The sequence below is a fragment of the Staurois parvus genome, unplaced genomic scaffold, assembly GCF_062004578.1.
Source record: "Staurois parvus isolate SC_StPar_1 unplaced genomic scaffold, SC_StPar_1.0 ptg001041l, whole genome shotgun sequence".
Classification (NCBI taxonomy): domain Eukaryota; kingdom Metazoa; phylum Chordata; class Amphibia; order Anura; family Ranidae; genus Staurois; species Staurois parvus.
Window position 1 is genome coordinate 337,100 of NW_028318837.1, and position 20,361 is coordinate 357,460.

The 20,361-nt window shown below is 45.3% G+C and overlaps 1 protein-coding gene across 1 annotated transcript in view; it reads left to right on the forward strand.

Moving 5' to 3' along the window:
• Positions 1-19,212: 19,212 nt before the first annotated feature.
• The window catches only part of GLP2R (glucagon like peptide 2 receptor), a 122,390-nt gene continuing 121,241 nt past the window's right edge, over positions 19,213-20,361 (forward strand). Inside the window, exon 1 of the mRNA XM_089657912.1 lies at positions 19,213-19,601. Coding sequence (XP_089514038.1) covers positions 19,497-19,601 — 105 coding nt within the window. The 5' untranslated portion in view covers positions 19,213-19,496. The remainder of the gene's footprint in view (positions 19,602-20,361) is intronic.

Sequence of the window (20,361 nt, forward strand, 5' to 3'; positions counted from 1 at the left end):
CTGAAATATTCTGCTCTGCTGGAGGACTCCTCTCCTTCCTCTATAACTCTCCTCTCCTGAAATACTCTGCACTGCTGGAGGACTCCGCTCCTTCCTCTATAACTCTCCTCTCCTGAAATACTCTGCGCTGCTGGGGGGACTCCGCTCCTTCCTCTATAACCCTCCTCTCCTGAAATACTCTGCTCTGCTGGAGGACTCCGCTCCTTCTTCCTCTAGAACTCCTCTCCTGAAATACTCTGCACTGCTGGAGGACTCCGCTCCTTCCTCTATAACTCTCCTCTCCTGAAATACTCTGCTCTGCTGGAGGACTCCTCTCCTTCCTCTATAACTCTCCTCTCCTGAAATACTCTGCTCTGCTGGAGGACTCCGCTCCTTCCTCTATAACCCTCCTCTCCTGAAATACTCTGCTCTGCTGGAGGACTCTGCTCCTTCCTCTATAACTCTCCTCTCCTGAAATACTCTGCACCGCTGGAGGACTCTGCTCCTTCCTCTATAACTCTCCTTTCCTGAAATACTCTGCACTGCTGGGGGGACTCCGCTCCTTCCTCTATAACTCTCCTCTCCTGAAATGCTCTGCTCTGCTGGAGGACTCCGCTCCTTCCTCTATAACTCTCCTCTCCTGAAATACTCTGCGCTGCTGGAGGACTCCGCTCCTTCCTCTATAACTCTCCTCTCCTGAAATACTCTGCACTGCTGGAGGACTCCGCTCCTTCCTCTATAACTCTCCTCTCCTGAAATACTCTGCTCTGCTGGAGGACTCCGCTCCTTCCTCTATAACTCCTCTCCTGAAATACTCTGCACTGCTGGAGGACTCCTCTCCTTCCTCTATAACTCTCCTCTCCTGAAATATTCTGCTCTGCTGGAGGACTCCTCTCCTTCCTCTATAACTCTCCTCTCCTGAAATACTCTGCACTGCTGGAGGACTCCGCTCCTTCCTCTATAACTCTCCTCTCCTGAAATACTCTGCTCTGCTGGAGGACTCCGCTCCTTCCTCTATAACTGTCCTCTCCTGAAATACTCTGCGCTGCTGGAGGACTCTGCTCCTTCCTCTGTCTAACTCTCCTCTCCTGAAATGCTCTGCGCTGCTGGAGGACTCTGCTCCTTCCTCTGTCTAACTCTCCTCTCCTGAAATGCTCTGCTCTGCTGGAGGACTCCGCTCCTTCCTCTATAACTCTCCTCTCCTGAAATGCTCTGCTTTGCCGGAGGACTCCGCTCCTTCCTCTATAACTCTCCTCTCCTGAAATACTCTGCTCTGCCGGAGGACTCTGCTCCTTCCTCTATAACTCTCCTCTCCTGAAATACTCTGCACTGCTGGAGGACTCTGCTCCTTCCTCTATAACTCTCCTCTCCTGAAATACTCTGCGCTGCTGGGGGGACTCCGCTCCTTCCTCTATAACCCTCCTCTTCTGAAATACTCTGCGCTGCTGGAGGACTCCTCTCCTTCCTCTATAACTCTCCTCTCCTGAAATACTCTGCTCTGCTGGAGGACTCCTCTCCTTCCTCTATAACTCTCCTCTCCTGAAATACTCTGCTCTGCTGGAGGACTCCTCTCCTTCCTCTATAACTCTCCTCTCCTGAAATACTCTGCACTGCTGGAGGACTCTGCTCCTTCCTCTATAACTCTCCTCTCCTGAAATACTCTGCGCTGCTGGGGGGACTCCGCTCCTTCCTCTATAACCCTCCTCTCCTGAAATACTCTGCTCTGCTGGAGGACTCCGCTCCTTCTTCCTCTAGAACTCCTCTCCTGAAATACTCTGCACTGCTGGAGGACTCCTCTCCTTCCTCTATAACTCTCCTCTCCTGAAATACTCTGCTCTGCTGGAGGACTCCGCTCCTTCCTCTATAACCCTCCTCTCCTGAAATACTCTGCTCTGCTGGAGGACTCCGCTCCTTCCTCTATAACTCCTCTCCTGAAATACTCTGCACTGCTGGAGGACTCCGCTCCTTCCTCTATAACTCTCCTCTCCTGAAATACTCTGCTCTGCTGGAGGACTCCTCTCCTTCCTCTATAACTCTCCTCTCCTGAAATACTCTGCACTGCTGGAGGACTCCGCTCCTTCCTCTATAACCCTCCTCTCCTGAAATACTCTGCTCTGCTGGAGGACTCCTCTCCTTCCTCTATAACTCTCCTCTCCTGAAATACTCTGCTCTGCTGGAGGACTCCGCTCCTTCCTCTATAACTCTCCTCTCCTGAAATACTCTGCTCTGCTGGAGGACTCCGCTCCTTCCTCTATAACTCTACTCTCCTGAAATACTCTGCACTGTTGGAGGACTCCGCTCCTTCCTCTATTATTATTATTATTATTATTATACAGTATTTATAAAGCGCCAATAGTTCGCTCAGCGCTGTACATTATAAAGGGGGACAGAACATGTGACAGAACAATACCAATACAATGCAAAACATGAGGGTATCGAGGGCCCTGCTCTTTCAAGCTTACAATCTATAACTCTTCTCCTGAAATACTCTGCTCTGCTGGAGGACTCCGCTCCTTCCTCTATAACTCCTCTCCTGAAATACTCTGCTCTGCTGGAGGACTCCGCTCCTTCCTCTATAACTCTCCTCTCCTGAAATACTCTGCACTGCTGGAGGACTTAGCCCCTTCCTCTATAACTCTCCTCTCCTGAAATACTCTGCTCTGCTGGAGGACTCCTCTCCTTCCTCTATAACTCTCCTCTCCTGAAATACTCTGCTCTGCTGGAGGACTCCGCCCCTTCCTCTATAACTCTCCTCTCTTGAAATACTCTGCGCTGCTGGAGGACTCCACTCCTTCCTCTATAACTCTCCTCTCCTGAAATACTCTGCTCTGCTGGAGGACTCCGCCCCTTCCTCTATAACTCTCCTCTCCTGAAATACTCTGCACTGCTGGAGGACTCCGCTCCTTCCTCTATAACTCTCCTCTCTTGAAATACTCTGCTCTGCTGGAGGACTCCACTCCTTCCTCTATAACTCTCCTCTCCTGAAATACTCTGCTCTGCTGGAGGACTCCGCTCCTTCCTCTATAACTCTCCTCTCTTGAAATACTCTGCTCTGCTGGAGGACTCCACTCCTTCCTCTATAACTCTCCTCTCCTGAAATACTCTGCTCTGCTGGAGGACTCCGCCCCTTCCTCTATAACTCTCCTCTCTTGAAATACTCTGCTCTGCTGGAGGACTCCACTCCTTCCTCTATAACTCTCCTCTCCTGAAATACTCTGCTCTGCTGGAGGACTCCGCTCCTTCCTCTATAACTCTCCTCTCCTGAAATACTCTGCACTGCTGGAGGACTTAGCCCCTTCCTCTATAACTCTCCTCTCCTGAAATACTCTGCTCTGCTGGAGGACTCCGCTCCTTCCTCTATAACTCTCCTCTCCTGAAATACTCTGCTCTGCTGGAGGACTCTGCTCCTTCCTCTATGTAATATAAACTGTATAAAGGAAGCAGCTGCTCCATCACAGAACGATTACTTTGGAAACCATCTTTAATTTAATGGAGCAGATAACATCTGCGGGTTTATTATCGGCGGCGGCTGTTTTCACTCGGATTTATGACTGATTATAAACGGTTGATAATGTGAGAAATTCATGGTCATACAAGTGAGGAGGGGACGGCTGCCGTGGAAGGATGTGGATTTTACGGAAGATAAGGGGGATTTAAATCCAGTTAATCAGCCTCAATCTGAGCACATAGGACGTCAGGCCGTGTATACAGAGTGGCGATGAATTTATTGCGCTGTTAAGCCTCGCGTCCTTATGAGGGTGGAAGAGACTGTCAGATCTCACAGCGTGGGGGGTTACACTCACCGCGGTTAAACCAGGACATCGTAGGGAGCAGCGGGGTCTTATTCTAGATGTATGTGTAAAACGGTTTATTGTCAGAATGTATGAAAACTTTTTTTTCAACTTTTGGATGACATGTGGAAGGGCGAGAAGTGACCCGTTGGATATGATTGCTGTCTGTGTCCTCGCTGTTTATACGGGTGACCGTTGTCACTGGGGTTGGATATGATGGGAAAAACTTTACAGTTGTCACCAGAACAGGAAGTGAGGGGAAGTCTTCCAATGACAATTGTAAAAGACAGTGGTGGCCAACCTACTTGATATAGAGGGCCTCAAGTGACCCCTGTTCTGGTGACAACTGTATAGGACAGTGGTGGCCAACCTACTTGATATAGAGGGCCTCATGTGACCCCTGTTTTGGTGACAACTGTATAGGACAGTGGTGGCCAACCTACTTGCTATAGAGGACCTCAAGTGACCCCTGTTCTGGTGACAACTGTATAGGACAGTGGTGGCCAACCTACTTGATATAGAGGGCCTCAAGTGACCCCTGTTCTGGTGACAACTGTATAGGACAGTGGTGGCCAACCTACTTGATATAGAGGGCCTCAAGTGACCCCTGTTCTGGTGACAACCGTATAAAGCAGTAGTGGTCAACCTACTTGATATAGAGGGCCTCAAGTGACCCCTGTTCTGGTGACAACTGTATAGGACAGTGGTGGCCAACCTACTTGATATAGAGGGCATCAAGTGACCCCTGTTCTGGTGACAACCGTATAAAGCAGTAGTGGTCAACCTACTTGATATATAGGACCTCAAGTGCGGTCCCCGGCATTACCAAAGGGCAGCCCCTATTATATGTCATGCTACAAAAATGTCAGAGATTGTCTGAAACTTGGGGAAATGTTATGAGAAACTCCCATAGTGCCCTACCTTTACCTTTCAATTACAAGCCAGCGCCACCTACAGGACATTTAAAATATATCAGGCACCACATTTCATATTCCTCACAGTAAGATCCATTATAAATGTTGAAAAAAACTCCCAAGAAAACAGAAGAATGGACAGAAGAGAAAAAAAAGTATGTATGAAAAAAAACACCAAATGATTCGGCTTATAGAATCCAGAATTATATCTACCTTCCATGACTAATCACCTAAGCAAGAAAAACATTGATTACTGGTACTGTACACATTACCAGCTTCCTGTGTCTGTGTGACACCAGGAGGTAGCTGATGGGCCCTACATCGTTCTCTGACGTCGAAAAGTAAGAAGAACATGTACAGTTGGAAGACGGAGGGGGGAGGAGCTAGGAGCAATAAAGCTATTGTAATGGGTGAAGATCCACTTTAATTATAACTGCATCTTCGCTTTACGTTTATCACAGCTCCCCCTACCCCCCCCCCCTCGGTAAAGTCCAACAAATACCTATTGATCCTGCCAGTGAAGTCCACCTAAGCAGCTTCCTGGGATGGGGTGGCAACAATGTTGTACTGCTCCTGAATTCGGAGCACAGTTGTCACTCTCATGCAGGCTGTGCATACAGTGCTAGGAGTCTAGGAGAAAATGTTGCAGGGGTGGCTGTCAGCATTGTCACTTCATAAGCCTGCGACTTGTCATTCAGCACCTGGGAACACCTAGTCCTGCCCACTGCTGTCTGGATCCATAGCACCGCCTCTGCTGCTAAAACCCTCCCACTGTGAGCTGCAGTGCCTGGGAGGGGGAGTGTAGAGACACAAATGAAGGAGGATTGGGTCAGTTAAGGTAGGTAACCTAAGTTCTTTAATGTGGAACTTTTATATATGGGACTTGTATATACTGTCATTCAGGAGCATTTGTTGTACTCTACATAGATGAAGCTCCTGTCCCAGATCGTCATCCATCCCTGGGTGTTAAAGGAGCTAAGTACAGTAATATATACACCATAACATTCTTTCATTTCCTGGAACTTGACTGTTTTCACCTCTTATTGGCTGTCATTTCTCAAAATGATGATTGTTAGCTTTAGGGGGAGGGTCTCCAAACTATGGCCTCTTGGACCACATCCATCCATGGATAGCTAGGGTCAATGGTGTATCCTCACTGTGCACTGATTGGGGACTAAGGTCACCACAGGCTGGTTTTGATCCCCTCCTCTGATATACATGAAGAGGGATTCTGAAGGAGACCCTAATGTAAGGGGGGACTCTGATGGGAACACTTGATGACTCCAATGGGACTCTGATGAAAGAGGGGACTTTGATGGGGATGCTAGATGAAAGGGGTAACTCTGTTGGGGACCCTGATGTAATGGGAGACTCTGATGGGGACACTTGATGAAAGGGGGGACTTTGATGGGGACCCTGTTGTAATGGGAGACTCTGATGGGGACCCTGATGTAAGGCGGGACTTTGATGAGGACGCTTGATGAAAGGTGGGACTCTGTTGGGGACCATGATGTAATGGGAGACTGATGGGGACACTTGATGAAAGGGGGGGCTTTGATGGGGACCCTAATGTAATGGGAGACTCTGACGGGGACACTTGATGAAAGGGGGGACTTTGATGGGGACCCTGATGTAAGAGGGGACTCTGATGAGGGCCCTCATGCAAAGGGGGACTCTGACGGGGACATTCAGTGTACGGGATGGCTCCAATGGAAACCCTGATGTAAGAGGGGGATCTGATGGGGAACCTGATGTGAGGGGGGACTGTGTTGGGGACACTTGATGTAAGGGGGATCCTGATGTAAGGAAGGACTCTAATGAGGACCCTGATGAAAGGGGATTCTAAAGGAGGCCCTGATGTAAAGGGGGACTCTGACAGGGACACTCGATGTAAGGGATGACTCCAATGGGAACCCTGATGTAAGGGGGGACTGTGATGGGGACCTTAATGTAAGGGGGGACTGTGATGGGACCTTGATGTAAGGGGGGACTTTGATGAGGACAATTGATGGGGTGGGACTCTTAAGTAAGGGGGTACTCTGATGGAACATTTGATGTAAGGGGGGGCTTTGATGGGGACACTTGATGTAAGGGGATTCTGAAGGAGACCTTGTTGTAACGGGAACTCTGATAGGGACACTTGATGTAGGGGGGGGTCTCTGATTGTTTTTTTTTATTTGGGGGGGCACACATTTTTATAAAATATACAATGTGGCCCTTGTACTGAAATGCAAAAGTCAGAAAATGCCAACACAGCAATATTTTGGTGTAGCTCCTAGAGAGCTGCTAATGCATCTTCTCATTCAGCGTTTCTTGTGTTCTGCACAGTTCAGGCTGCATTCACACTCATGCATTTTGAAGTTTGAAGCTCGAAGCTCCAAAAATGCTCAAACGTAACAAAAAATAAAAATGTTCTCTCTGGTGCCTGTTCACGCAATCAGGTGTGAACAGGCACCATAGAGAACAATTGATTTTTTAAGTTTGAGCTTGCTTCGAGCTTCAAGCTACAAAACGGTCTAATGTGAATGCAGCCTCAATGTGATTAATTGCTGCTCCCTATACCATGCCCTTGGCCAATGAAACCCTTTACAGGTAGAACTATGCTTGAAAAAATCTCTCTTGCCTTTCCTACACAACAGCTATGGTTGTTTCATGTTTCAGGCTCAGGGAGAAGGTGCACACAAAGATCAGGCATATGTCAGGAGGTCAGGTTTTGACCTATCAATAAATCATTTCAGACTCAGAGAATGGGAGTCTCACTCCTCAGGGTAAAAAAAACGCGGGCACCAAAGGGGCGCACAGGAAATCGGAAGGTAATAAAAGAAGCCGGCACTGTATGTGTTTAATGGAGAGCTTCTTTTTTTAAATTTAAGATGGAGTTCCCCTATAGTGTCTCCAGATTGTGATACCTGAAATAGCAGCAGCCCCCCCCCCCCCAACAAAGCATAAATACAGCAATAAAGCTGCTCCTGGTCAATGTCCTTGTAATGGACGGAGAGATGAACATTCTGGAATTTTTTCCTACAGGGGAGATTGGAGGCGCCAGCACCGGAGCAGAGCGCAGCGGGAGGAACGCCAGCTGGTAATCCTCAGCCATCCTCATTGGCTATTTTTAGGTGTGATTTATTAGGAAAGGGCGTGCGTTATCTGCGGTTGGTGCGCCATACATTACATTACAGCACAAACATCTTCAGATTCCTGCGAAACGTCCACTCATCCGTCTCCGGGATCTCCGCAGGAGTACAAACACGCCATAGGAAAGAGGGACCATTACCAAACATGGAGCTCCACCATTATAGGAAAGAGGGACTACAACCAAACATAGGACTCAGTACCACCGTTATAGGAAAGAGGGACTACAACCAAACATAGGACTCAGTACCACCGTTATAGGAAAGAGGGACTACAACCAAACATAGGACTCAGTACCACCGTTATAGGAAAGAGGGACTACAACCAAACATAGGACTCAGTACCACCGTTATAGGAAAGAGGGACTACAACCAAACATAGGACTCGGTACCACCGTTATAGGAAAGAGGGACCATTACCAAACATGGAGCTCCACCATTATAGGAAAGAGGGACTACAACCAAACATAGGACTCAGTACCACCGTTATAGGAAAGAGGGACTACAACCAAACATTGGACTCGGTACCACCGTTATAGGAAAGAGGGACCATTACCAAACATAGGACTCGGTTCCACCGTTATAGGAAAGAGGGACTACAACCAAACATAGGACTCAGTACCACCGTTATAGGAAAGAGGGACTACAACCAAACATAGGACTCGGTTCCACCTTTATAGGAAAGAGGGACTACAACCAAACATTGGACTCAGTTCCACCTTTATAGGAAAGAGGGACTACAACCAAACATAGGACTCAGTTCCACCGTTATAGGAAAGAGGGACCATTACCAAACATAGGACTCGGTTCCACCATTATAGGAAAGAGGGACTATTGCCAAACATGGAGCTCCACCATTATAGGAAAGAGGGACTACAACCAAACATAGGACTCGGTACCACCATTATAGGAAAGAGGGACTACAACCAAACATAGGACTCAATACCACCATTATAGGAAAGAGGGACTACAACCAAACATAGGACTCAGTACCACCATTATAGGAAAGAGGGACTACAACCAAACATAGGACTCAGTTCCACCATTATAGGAAAGAGGGACTACAACCAAACATAGGACTCAGTTCCACCATTATAGGAAAGAGGGACTACAACCAAACATAGGACTCAGTTCTACTATTATAGGAAAGAGAAACTGTGACCAAACATGGCTATGTCATTATAGGAAAGAGGGACTACCAAGACATTTTGGACAATTTCATGGTCCCAACTTTGTGGGAAGAGTTTGGGGATGGCCCCTTCCTGTTCCAACATGACTGCGCACCAGTGCACAAAGCAAGGTCCATAAAGACATGGAGGAGCCAGTTTGGGGTGGAGGAACTTGACTGTCCTGCACAGAGTCCTGACCTCAACCCCATAGATCACCTTTGGGATGAATTAGAGCGGAGACTGTGAGCCCGACCTCCTCCCCCGACATCAGTGCCTGACCTGACAAATGTGCTTCTGGAAGAATGGTCCAACCTTCCCATAGACGCCCTCCTAAACCTTGTGGACGGCCTTCCCAGAAGAGCTGAAGCTGTTATAGCTGCAAAGGGCGGGGCCAACTCTATATTGAACCCTACGGACTAAGACTGGGGGGCCATTAAAGGTCATGTGTGTGGAAAGGCAAACCGACCAATACTTGGGGCAATATAGTGTATCTGGTCACCTAGACTCCTATCACCTATAACAATTACTCACCTACCCCAAGTGTCTGCCTTCTCACACAGATTCCATGTGCTCACCTATCCCAAGTGCCCATATATCCCAACTACTATGTAGGATCACCTACCTCAAGTGCTTGCTTACCTTGAGTACCAACCTATCCCCTTTGGGTTCACCTACTTTGAGTGCCCACTGACTTCTTATGGTCACCTACCCAGTGTGATCACCTACCCTGAGTGCCTACATACCTCTTAGGTTGCCTATTCTAAGTGCCTATTTAACCCCCATGGTCACCTACCCCAATACAGTCACTAATCCTATGCACCAACCTATCCCTTGGTGTTTCCTACTACAATTATCCACCTACCTCGAGTGCCCACCAACCCAGTACAGTCGCTTACCGTGAGGGTTCACCTACCTGGAGTACCCACCTAACTTTTGTGGGGTCACTTATCATGCGAGCCCAATGACTTCTGCAGGTCCTACCCAGAGTAATCACCTATCCTGAGTGTCTATGTACCTCTTGTGGTCACATACCGTATGTGCTCACCAACCCTCAATAGTCACCTATCTCCAGTGGTAACCTACTGTTAGTGTCCGCCAACACTGTGCAGTCACTTATGTTATGTACCTACCAACACTTTGATGATTCCTACTCTGATTTCCCACTTACTCTGAGTGCCCACAAACTCCGTACAAACCCTTACTCTAAGTGCTCACCTACTCCTTGATGTTTCCTACCCTGACTGGCCACCTACCCAGAGTGTCAACCAACCCTGTGCAGTCATATACTGTGCTCACCTGCAACTTATTGTCATCATCTAACCCTTTCACCTACTTACCTTAATGTGGTAACCTACCCCGTGTGCTTATTAACACTGTGCAGTCACTCCTTGACTCCACTGTCCACCTACACCTTGATGGTTCCTGCCCCAAGTGCCCACCTACCCTAATGTGAGCACCTACCCCAAGTGCCCATCTACTCTTCATGTGACACCGTTTTCAAATCCTATAAATGCAATTTCACCATATCCAAGTGAGAGCTGTCTTGGCCTCTGCTCCCAGTGCCTGAAACATGACACTCCCCATAAAATCCCCTTAGAAGAACATCAGAACACAATTTGAGACCCTCCCCCCCCCCCCACACACACACACACACACAAACACTCTCCTCCCCTGCTCTTTGTCAGCCAGTGCAGGCGCTTCTGGCACCAGCCCAGCAGGAACTGAATTTAAAGCAGAACTCCGACTTTGAGGAAGATTCGGTGATGAGCGCACAATGAATGGAGACAATTTGTTTTATTCCCTTGACACATCACACACCAACTTCCTACAAATGTGTCCTTCTCTGTGATGTGAAAACCGCGTCCAGGTCGCCTGACTGTAAACACAACAGAAGGGTCAGTGCAGGAAGCCGCAACGCGTCCGGGGGGATCATTTTTATTTGCGGTCTGTTAACAGTCAGACACATGCGGGAGAAATACCAAAAAGTCACTGGAACTTCCAATACAAAAACTTCACAGATGCAGAGTTAGAAATGATAGCTGGGGGATCTCACTGCAGGAGGCGCCAAGACACGTAAGAGGTCAGCGACTGACTCAGCGCACCACGCTCCACCTACAACTAAAACATGAATTTTGGCCTGGAAAGACCTTTAAAACATAAAAGTTGTCTGCCCTTCTCTGGAGTCATAGCTGGTGTCATGATAAAGGTTTCTTATCTTCTATAAACCGGAGGAGGTGATCTGATTTATATGGAAACATCTCCTCCGCCTTTCCCAGACGCCGGTGTCAGCGCCTTCTGAAATGTCGCCGGGCATAAATCAGAAGAATCTATTATCGCTGGGCTCCCGCTGATGGATTGAGAGCCCCGCGAATGTCACTGAGCAGCTCTCATTTTTAAAGTGGAATAAAATAGAAGCAGCGAAGCTGTCAGGGCGCGGCTCATTGTGGCGGCGATGGCGAGCGCTATGTAGGTCATGTGACCCGTCCCTCATAGTATCTACAAGACCCAGCACAGGCCATACTGTCATGACCCCTTCCACCTGTCTGGTATAAGGGTACTAGCACATGGGACTTATGTACGAACATCAGTTTCCTGGCAGAAAATTCCTGCATGCAATCATGAATGCGCGTATTTGTGCGTTTTTGTGCGCACGTGCACTCACGCATGAAAATTCTTCTAGATTCTCGTGGGATGTGTCGTACATGCATATTTGCACATATATGTGCGTGTGTGTGTAAAATACTGTCCAGATTTTTTTTTTCCACACAAAAGAAAGCTTATATACCAACCACTTGCCTTCCAGAGGATTCCCCCCCCCCCTTCCTAACCAGGCCATTTTTTGCGTTACAGCGCCGCGTTATTTTAACGTCATGCGACGCTGCACCCAAATTAAATTTACATCCTTTTCTTCCCACGAATTGAGATTTCTTTCGGTGGTATTTGATCGCCTGTGGTTTTTTTTTTTTTTGGCGCTATAATAAAGAAAGACTGACAATTTTTAGAAAAAAAACTGTATTTTTGACTTTTTGCTATTAAACATGTCCAGTAGAGAAATTAAAAAAATCTAATTTCTTCATAAATTTTGACGAAAATGTATTCTGCTCCGTGTCTTTGCTAAAAAAATATCCCAATACGTGTAAATTAAATGGTTTACGTCAAAGTTATAGCATTTACAAATCAATGGTGGTATAGATACTGGAATTTTTTTTTTACTAGTAATGGCGGCAATCAGCGACTTATAGCGGGACTGCAGGATTACGGTGGGCATTCTGACACTGGGGGGGAACTGACATGGTGTCACGGACATCTCCAGTGACACCAATACAGTGGTCAGTGCTAACAAAAAGCACTGGCTCTGTACTAATGGCACTGGGCAGGAAAGGGGTTAACATCTGGGGCGATCAAAGGGTTAACTGTGTGCTGTTTTACAGTAAACTGTGTGAGTGCTTTCCACTGTAAGCGCACTGCTTTGTATGGTTATGCAGTGTGGAAAGCACTCACACTGCTTACTGTGAAAAAGCACGCAGTTAACCCTTTGATCGCTATGCAGAGCCATACAAAGCAGTATGCTGTAGATGACAGGGGAGAGTTCTTTACATACAGCTCTCTCCCCCATCGGCAATATTCGGCAGTCACTAGGTGCCAGCGAGTAATCACCGGCCGGGACCTGGTGACTGACAGCCGAGGCTGTGAATAGCGGCGCGGGTAGGGCGCATGTGTGCTGCTCGCGCACGCCCCCTACCCTGAAATGCAAAATCACCATGCTGGGTTTTTTTTCTAAATATCATTTTAAAAAGAAAAAAGTCAGTTTTGCTGCAGCAGGTACTAGTCATTGTACAGATGTGCAACTTTGCAGGTCATTTAAGAGGACCATCCAGGCATGATATTTAAAGGAATTGTTTTCCTTTTTTTACTTTGATCAACGAAAAATGACTGCCCTTTAAAAAACGGTACTTTTTGAATGTCTTTTTTCATTGATTCATGTCCCTCAGGGCAGTACCCGAGTCTCCAAACCCCTTTTATGGCCAATAAGTTGCATATAAGCCTTCAAAATGGGCACTTTTCAATTTACGAGATCGAGTCCCATAGACTTGCATTGCATTTGAAGTTAGGTTCGAATGTTCGACCACGAACTGAACACGGGGGTGTTTGGCCTATCACTAGTGACCCGCAACAGAAGCCGCAGACCCCGAATGGGCCATAATGTCACGTGCCCCTTTTACAAGAGCAGCAGAGCCAGAGCAGTCAACACTTTCATGTGACCCCACAGGGGCTGCAGATCCAGAATGGGGCGTTCTGACACACGACCCCGTTACAGGGGCAGGAGACCCATCACGGGTTGCATGGTCATGTGACAACGCCGTCGTGACTTTTCATTTTCACATGCTTCTTTTTCTGCGCCAAAAACAAGGCGTTTGTTCTGTATCTTCGTGTGCGACAAAGAAAACAGAATTCATTGTTCTCTGCTACCAGCAACTCTGAGGCCGCCTGCGGGGTCCTCCTGTGCCGTTACAGGGCAGGAAGTCAGCAGTGTGCAGGCAAATGTTCCCCCAAAATGGGAACTTCATCTTTCTTCTAATAAGCTGCCAGGACGTTCTGTGTGAAATATCATTTTTGAGGGATTTGTCTGTTTTTAAAGCTGATTTGGGATATTTGCTGGGAGAAACATGCAGCTATACTAAAAAAGTAAGGCTCATGTACAGTGCAGCTGATAAACTCACATTTAGGTGCTTTTCTGCGTTTTTTTTCAGCAGCCCCTGAACTCTCCCTAATGTTTCCCTATGTGTCCATGTACACATCGTCCTTTACAGTCATTTACAGGCAGCTGAGTTTACAGTTGTATTTTTGAACGCACCAAACTTGCGTTCAGCAGTAGATTTTATCAGCGTTTCAAACGCCAAACGCATGTAAATGCGGCTAACCGCAATTATAAGCGTTTACGTTTGGAAATTTTTTTTAACTCTTCCATTTCCAGATGCTGTCCAGAGCCTTTTGTCATATAAAATGCATGTAAAGCATTTTCCCGGTACTCAGATGGACCCGGTACACCATACTTTGAGGTTTCGCATGAAAGAAAATATATTAGACACGGCTGCAATAATTTCTGCACAGAAATGAGCCGGAACATCCAAACACCACAAAAAAAAAAGAAAAAAGACAACTAATCTCAACACATACTGCTCTCTCTGCTTCTGCTCTCTCTATTTCTCTCAAAATGAAATAGTTAATTTTTTACTGTTTTTCAGTACATTTTGGGCATTTTGGAAGATCTCCTGAGGTTATCTTTAACCACTTCCAGACCGGACACTTTTACCCCCTTCCTGTCCAGGGCAATTTTCAGCTTTCAGCGCTATCACACTTTGAATGACAATTGCGCGGTCATGCAACACTGTACCCAAATGAATTTTTTACCATTTTTTTGAGACAGATAAAGCTTTATTTTGGTGGTATTTATTCACCGCTGGGATTTTAATTTTTTTTGCTATGTAAATGAAAATGTCCAAAAATTTTGAAAAAAAGTGTTTTTTTAAATAAAATTTTGCAAATAAATAATATTTCATCATAAATCTTTGCCAAAATTTATTCCGTTATCTTTTTAGTAAAAAAAAAATCCAAATTAGTTTATAACCAAAAATTATAATTTTTAAACATTTTTTTGTACATTTTTATTTTATTTTTTTATATTATTATTTTTTATTTTTATTTTATTTTTTTACATACTGTCATCCTAGCAGTACAGTGTCACCATGCTGACACTGTACTACTTGTGGGAGGTGATGAAGATTTTTTTTTTTTTTTTTTTTACACATTGCTTTTACACCCATATAGGATGTAAAAGCAATCATTTCTCTTTCTCTCTGTGTGCATTCTTGCAGCCATTGAGAAGTACTGAGTGAGCTGTGATTGGTCACAGCTTGTCACATGGTACAAGGCTGTTGTGAATAGCCCTGTACCATGTGACCTCTGTGATCATTCACAGATTTCACACGTAGTAAGCAATGATGTCACAAGTAACATCTTGCTTACTACTTTACATGTGATCACTGATTGGCCAATCAGTGATCACATGATCGGGACCTCGTACAGAGGTCCCGTCCGACGATCAGTGTTTCACTGTGTCCGGAGGACACAGCGGGCTCCGGATCGCGGTGCTGCGCCTCGGAGTGTGCGCAAGCAGGGTGCGGGGAGGCCGTTTATAAACATCACCCGACCCTGCACTGCCGCTGTTTGGCCGTTTACATGCAACGGCTGGTCGGAAAGTGGTTAAAAAACGCCTCTAACCGCAAATGCTCATAAACAGCTAAACAGATGTTTTTTAACCTACGTTTTCCAGCAGTCAGTTTCCATCGTTCAGAAGTGTTTTCCAAACATCCCGTGTACATGGAGCCTAAAATAAATATAAGCAAACACAAGACAAAAAACAACAAATCATATATAAACTAGAAAAGCTACAATTTCTGGGGAAATTGTGTGAAGCGTTCTTGCCTCCACCAGTAGTCTACAACTCACACTCTAGCTTTTGTCACTCGACTGCCTGCTCACACACCTGGCTTCCTATGGCAACTCACTCAGCAAGGGCAGAGAAGAGCGGTTAAAAACAAACTGCTCCAACTTGCTCACTTCACTGGCGGTTGCCATCTTCAAACGGTTGTAGTTTAAAAATTATAAATCCTACACCGAAGAGCTTTATATTGTGAGAATCACAAGACCCAGACCTACATTTTATTGCATAGTATGTCTCTGAAATATTAAAAATGAAGGCACAGTCGCAGTTTAGAGACTGCCCTTCAAATTTGAGATGGCTAGAGTGGACTTTCAATGCATGTCAATGGGCGGCGTGAGTTGCAAACAAATGGTCATGTTGTGAAAACTATCCGGACTATGGCTTAGCCGTGGACATTTTTAGTGGCAGTGGGGATAGCTGAATGTCTTGATATAAGAATTGTGTAGGTGGGTTTGAAAATGAGGGAGTGATGGCAGTTTAGAAATCGTGTCCTGATTTTTCAGCTTGCACTCTAGCTTTTGTCAGCTCCCACTCTAGTTTTGAACATTCTGCCATTCATTCCTATAGGACCAATTTCACCACAAAAACGGCGATATTTCGTGAACCATTCTGTGAAACGTTCCACAAAGTCATAGCAATCCAATCGGGAACAATCGGCACGTTTCGGTATATTACTGTCTATGTAGTGTAAAAACTGTGGGAGGAGTTAGGGTGGGAAATTGGGCTATAATAATAAGAATATATATGTGAGATAACAGGAAGTGGTCGCCATGCAAGAACACTTAATAAAGAAATCCGGGCAAATGCAACGAAATAAATAGGGATTTTTTTCTTTTGCTTAAATACATTAGAGTCAATGGGGAAGGAGATATTAGTTACAATTGGCTTACGGAAGCTCTTCTCATCTATCCTGGACTTGTAATTGTGCAAAAAAACATCATTATTAAATCTCCATTAGCTCTATTATCTGCAATCCTTTTTAGAGAAAAACATGACTGTGAAAAACACAAATACACAAAAAGGAAACAAATACAAAAGCAAAGAACATCATATGAAATCATTAAAATAAATTCTAACAAAAAAAACATTTCCATGCAAATTTTGCCTAAGCAGAGAAATTTGGAGTTTCCACTTAGCAAAATTTTGCAGACGGGAATTTTGCTATTTCTCTAATAAATTATTATTATTATTATTATTATTATTATACAGGATTTATATATATAAATCAATTTTGCTTAAAGGGTAACTCTACTTTTGTGGAATATAGTAAATTAAAGAATTAATATAACATATACAATTTCTACATGATCCATATTGTAACTTATTGTTATTGCAAATTTCCTTTCCAATCTGCAGAGCTGTAATTTTCCATAATAATTCAATGCAATATGGCAACCTGGAGGTGTCCTGTAGACCAACGCTCCAAGAAACATCATTTCCTGCTTGTGTGATTGGTTCACTGATTTTCTCAGAGGTCTGCACTAAGATACAAATCAGATATTAGGCATCCTATGCCGACTCTCAGACACATTCAACATGTACAGGCCTAGTGTTCCCACCCACATTCACTACAATTCCCTGTGGTTGATGGGATCTGTAGTTTCCTTTTACTGCAGAGAGACAGCAGAGGGTATGATGTAATCCCGGCTGCTAGAGCAGATGCTGTTATCTTTTGAATTACAGAGATGAGGTCATGAAAATTCAATAAGGCTTTTCTCCTAAATGATGAGGGTTTTCAAAATTTTATTAACTGTTTAGTGTGTTGTGTAGGGGGGGTGGTTGTTTTTTTTTTCTATCTCCAATTTCTTAAAATTTCAATGATATTTGATACAGTGAGAGAGGAGTACAACAGATTTACAAACCTCATCCCTGAAATTCAGTCCCCAGTGTTAATGAAAATGCCACTTTTTTAAACATGCCATTTTACGCACGTTCCTAACCCCAGAAACTACTAAACAGCTCATCCACTCCCTCATCATATCACGACTCGACTACTGCAACTCCCTCCTCACTGGCCTGCCTCGCCGCTGTCTATCCCCGCTTCAGTCCATCCTGAATACGGCTGCCAGACTCATTCACCTTTCCAACCGCTCCATCTCCGCCACCCCCCTCTGCCAATCCCTCCACTGGCTTCCGATTGCGCAACGGATCAAATTTAAAATCCTAACACTGACGTACAAAGCCGTCCACCATACTGCCCCGAACTACATCACTGACCTAATATCCAAGTACCGCTCAGCACGCACACTCCGCTCCTCACAAGACCTCCTTCTCTCTAGTTTCCTGGTCTCCTCCTCCCATGCCCGCCTCCAGAACTTCTCCAGGGTGTCACCCATCCTCTGGAACTCCCTGCCCCAACCCATCAGATTATCACCTACTCTCCTCTCCTTTAGGTGCACCCTGAAAACCCATCTCTTCAGGGAAGCCTACCCCACCCCCTGCTAACCTGCCGACCTCCTCCACTCTTCCTACCACTCCATCTCCCACAGCTATCTCCTCCTGTACCACCATCCCCTCCCTCCTAGATTGTAAGCTCGAAAGAGCAGGGCCCTCGATCCCCTCATGTTTTGCATTGTATTGGTATTGTTCTGTCACATGTTCTGTCCCCCTTTGTAATGTACAGCGCTGAGTGAACTATTGGCGCTTTATAAATACTGTATAATAATAATAATAATAATAATAATTTTCTGAACACCATTTTCTAAGCAAATGTGACAAATCCAAGAAGCAGACTACAATTTTGTTTTTATTTTATGGTTGAACTGGATGGACTTTTGCCTTTTTTTCAGCCAGACTAACTATGTAACTACGTAATCCTGGCAGATCATGCAGGAAAACAGTGCACTCATTTTTGTTTGTAAAAAATGAGGCTGATAAGTCTTCTGCACCAAAATATATTTTGATGCCAACAGTTCTGCCAAAAATATTGTTTGATGCCAATAGTTTTTGACCGTGTACTGTATGTGCCTGCAAAGATCAGGAAGGACAGTCATACAGATGGATTTTCTGGAAAAGTTATAAACAGTCTGCTCCCTCTCCTGACCATTTGAGCACTCGGGCACTGCCTGAGGGCCTGGGGTCAATAGGGGGCCCCATAAAATGCCCCTGGTACCTTTGATAGGCTTTTTTTGGGTGTGTTTTGAGTGTGGGCAAGGACACAGGGGCCCCATGATCCCCTATTGGCTGGGGGCCCCATGAGTTGTCAGTCCGCCCGTGCTCTCCTCATTCACATGTCTCTCAGGTGAGAGTCAGACCATTGAAGTCCAGCATAAGGCACTATCATAGCAAGGGGCCTCCTTGTGTCCGTAATGGCCCTCTCATTCCTCATCGCCGTACAAATCACCGCAAATCAATTATCGGATCTCGCAGCATTTGACGCCACTGCGGCAAAAATTTTACTTTTATCCAAAATTTACTATATTGTAACAAAGTTTTCCAAAAGAAAAATACTACAATTCTGTAGCAATAACCAAACTGTAGATGCAGCAGAGTAAAGAAGAAAATCTGAACTTGTATTATCTTTTTACCCCGGCACACCCTCAGATTTCACATTTCGCCAAGCGAGAAAAGATTTACAGCTTGTTTAATGTGGAGCAGAATGGGGAAGAGTCTACATGGCCTTCCAGATGCGTAATTCCGAGAGCTGGAAATCCAAACGTTCGCTCCCATTGGAGGGGCCAAAAAAAAAAAAGTCAATGCCTCTTCTGAACTCTGATGTCTGCTGAAAAGTCTCACTGACTGTACAGACAGTGAGAGGAGCTGCAGGCGTGCGTCACCCTTCTGCAATTCCACCGACAGATGTTCTGAAGAACAAAGTTTTGTGTCCAGCACGCGGCGGTCCAGGAATGCAGATGCGCTCTCTCTCTTGTTGTACGGCGCCTGTGCCAACAGAACGCTCCTAATGCTTGTAAAATTGTCACCGGTGCATGTGTTGTGGGTCAGCATTTGCCGAGTCTGTCCACGGAGTTGCGTCAGTCGGAGTTTATGACGAGCATTGATGAGCAGCTATGGGGGATATTTCCAAAGTGGCAAAACGCTCTGGACCAGCGACAGGAAAGAGTTGGTACTGCTGGGCGGCCCTCCTCTTGCTCATGTTGCTGCCCACGAAACAGGTAAGACATTTTTTTTCTTGATGTCCCTATTGCACCTTCCTCATTGCTGCAACTACTGCACACCAACGCAAATTCCGCGTGATTTACAAAGAGCCAGCCAGGAGACAGTAACCATTAATATGCATCACTAACATTCCCACCATTCCACACCGCAACATTTTCAGTTTTTTGGCTCATTGATGATATTTATTTTTTGCTGTAAAGAAAACAAAATGTAAAAAACCACACAAATGAAAAAAACAAACAAAATAGGATTCATATTTTTTGTGTGTCGGTTGGAGTGAATAGTGACTGTTATTGATCATCGATATTGAGTGAAAAAACAATAATGAAACTGAATACTGATATTACAAATACTGTGTCATTATAACATTGGTTCTGAAACTAGACATTACACACAATGTTTTTACTCTATCTATCTATCTATCTATCTATCTATCTATCTATATATATCTAATTCTTTAATTCATCAACCAATATAAATCAAAAATACAAATTCAAATCTTCCTTCCTTTCTCTTTCTTTCTTTCTTTCTTTCTTTCTTTCTTTCTTTCTTTCTTTCTCTTTCTTTCTCTCTCTTTCTTTCTCCCCTTCTCTCTCTCTCTCTCGCTTTCTCTTTCTCTCTTTCTCCCCCTTCTCTCTCTCTCGCTCTCTCTTTCTCCCCCTTCTCTCTCTCTCACTCTCTCTTTCTCTCTTTCTTTCCCCCCTTCTCTCTCGCTCTCTCCCCCTCTCTCGCTCTCTCTTCCCCTTCTCTCTCTCG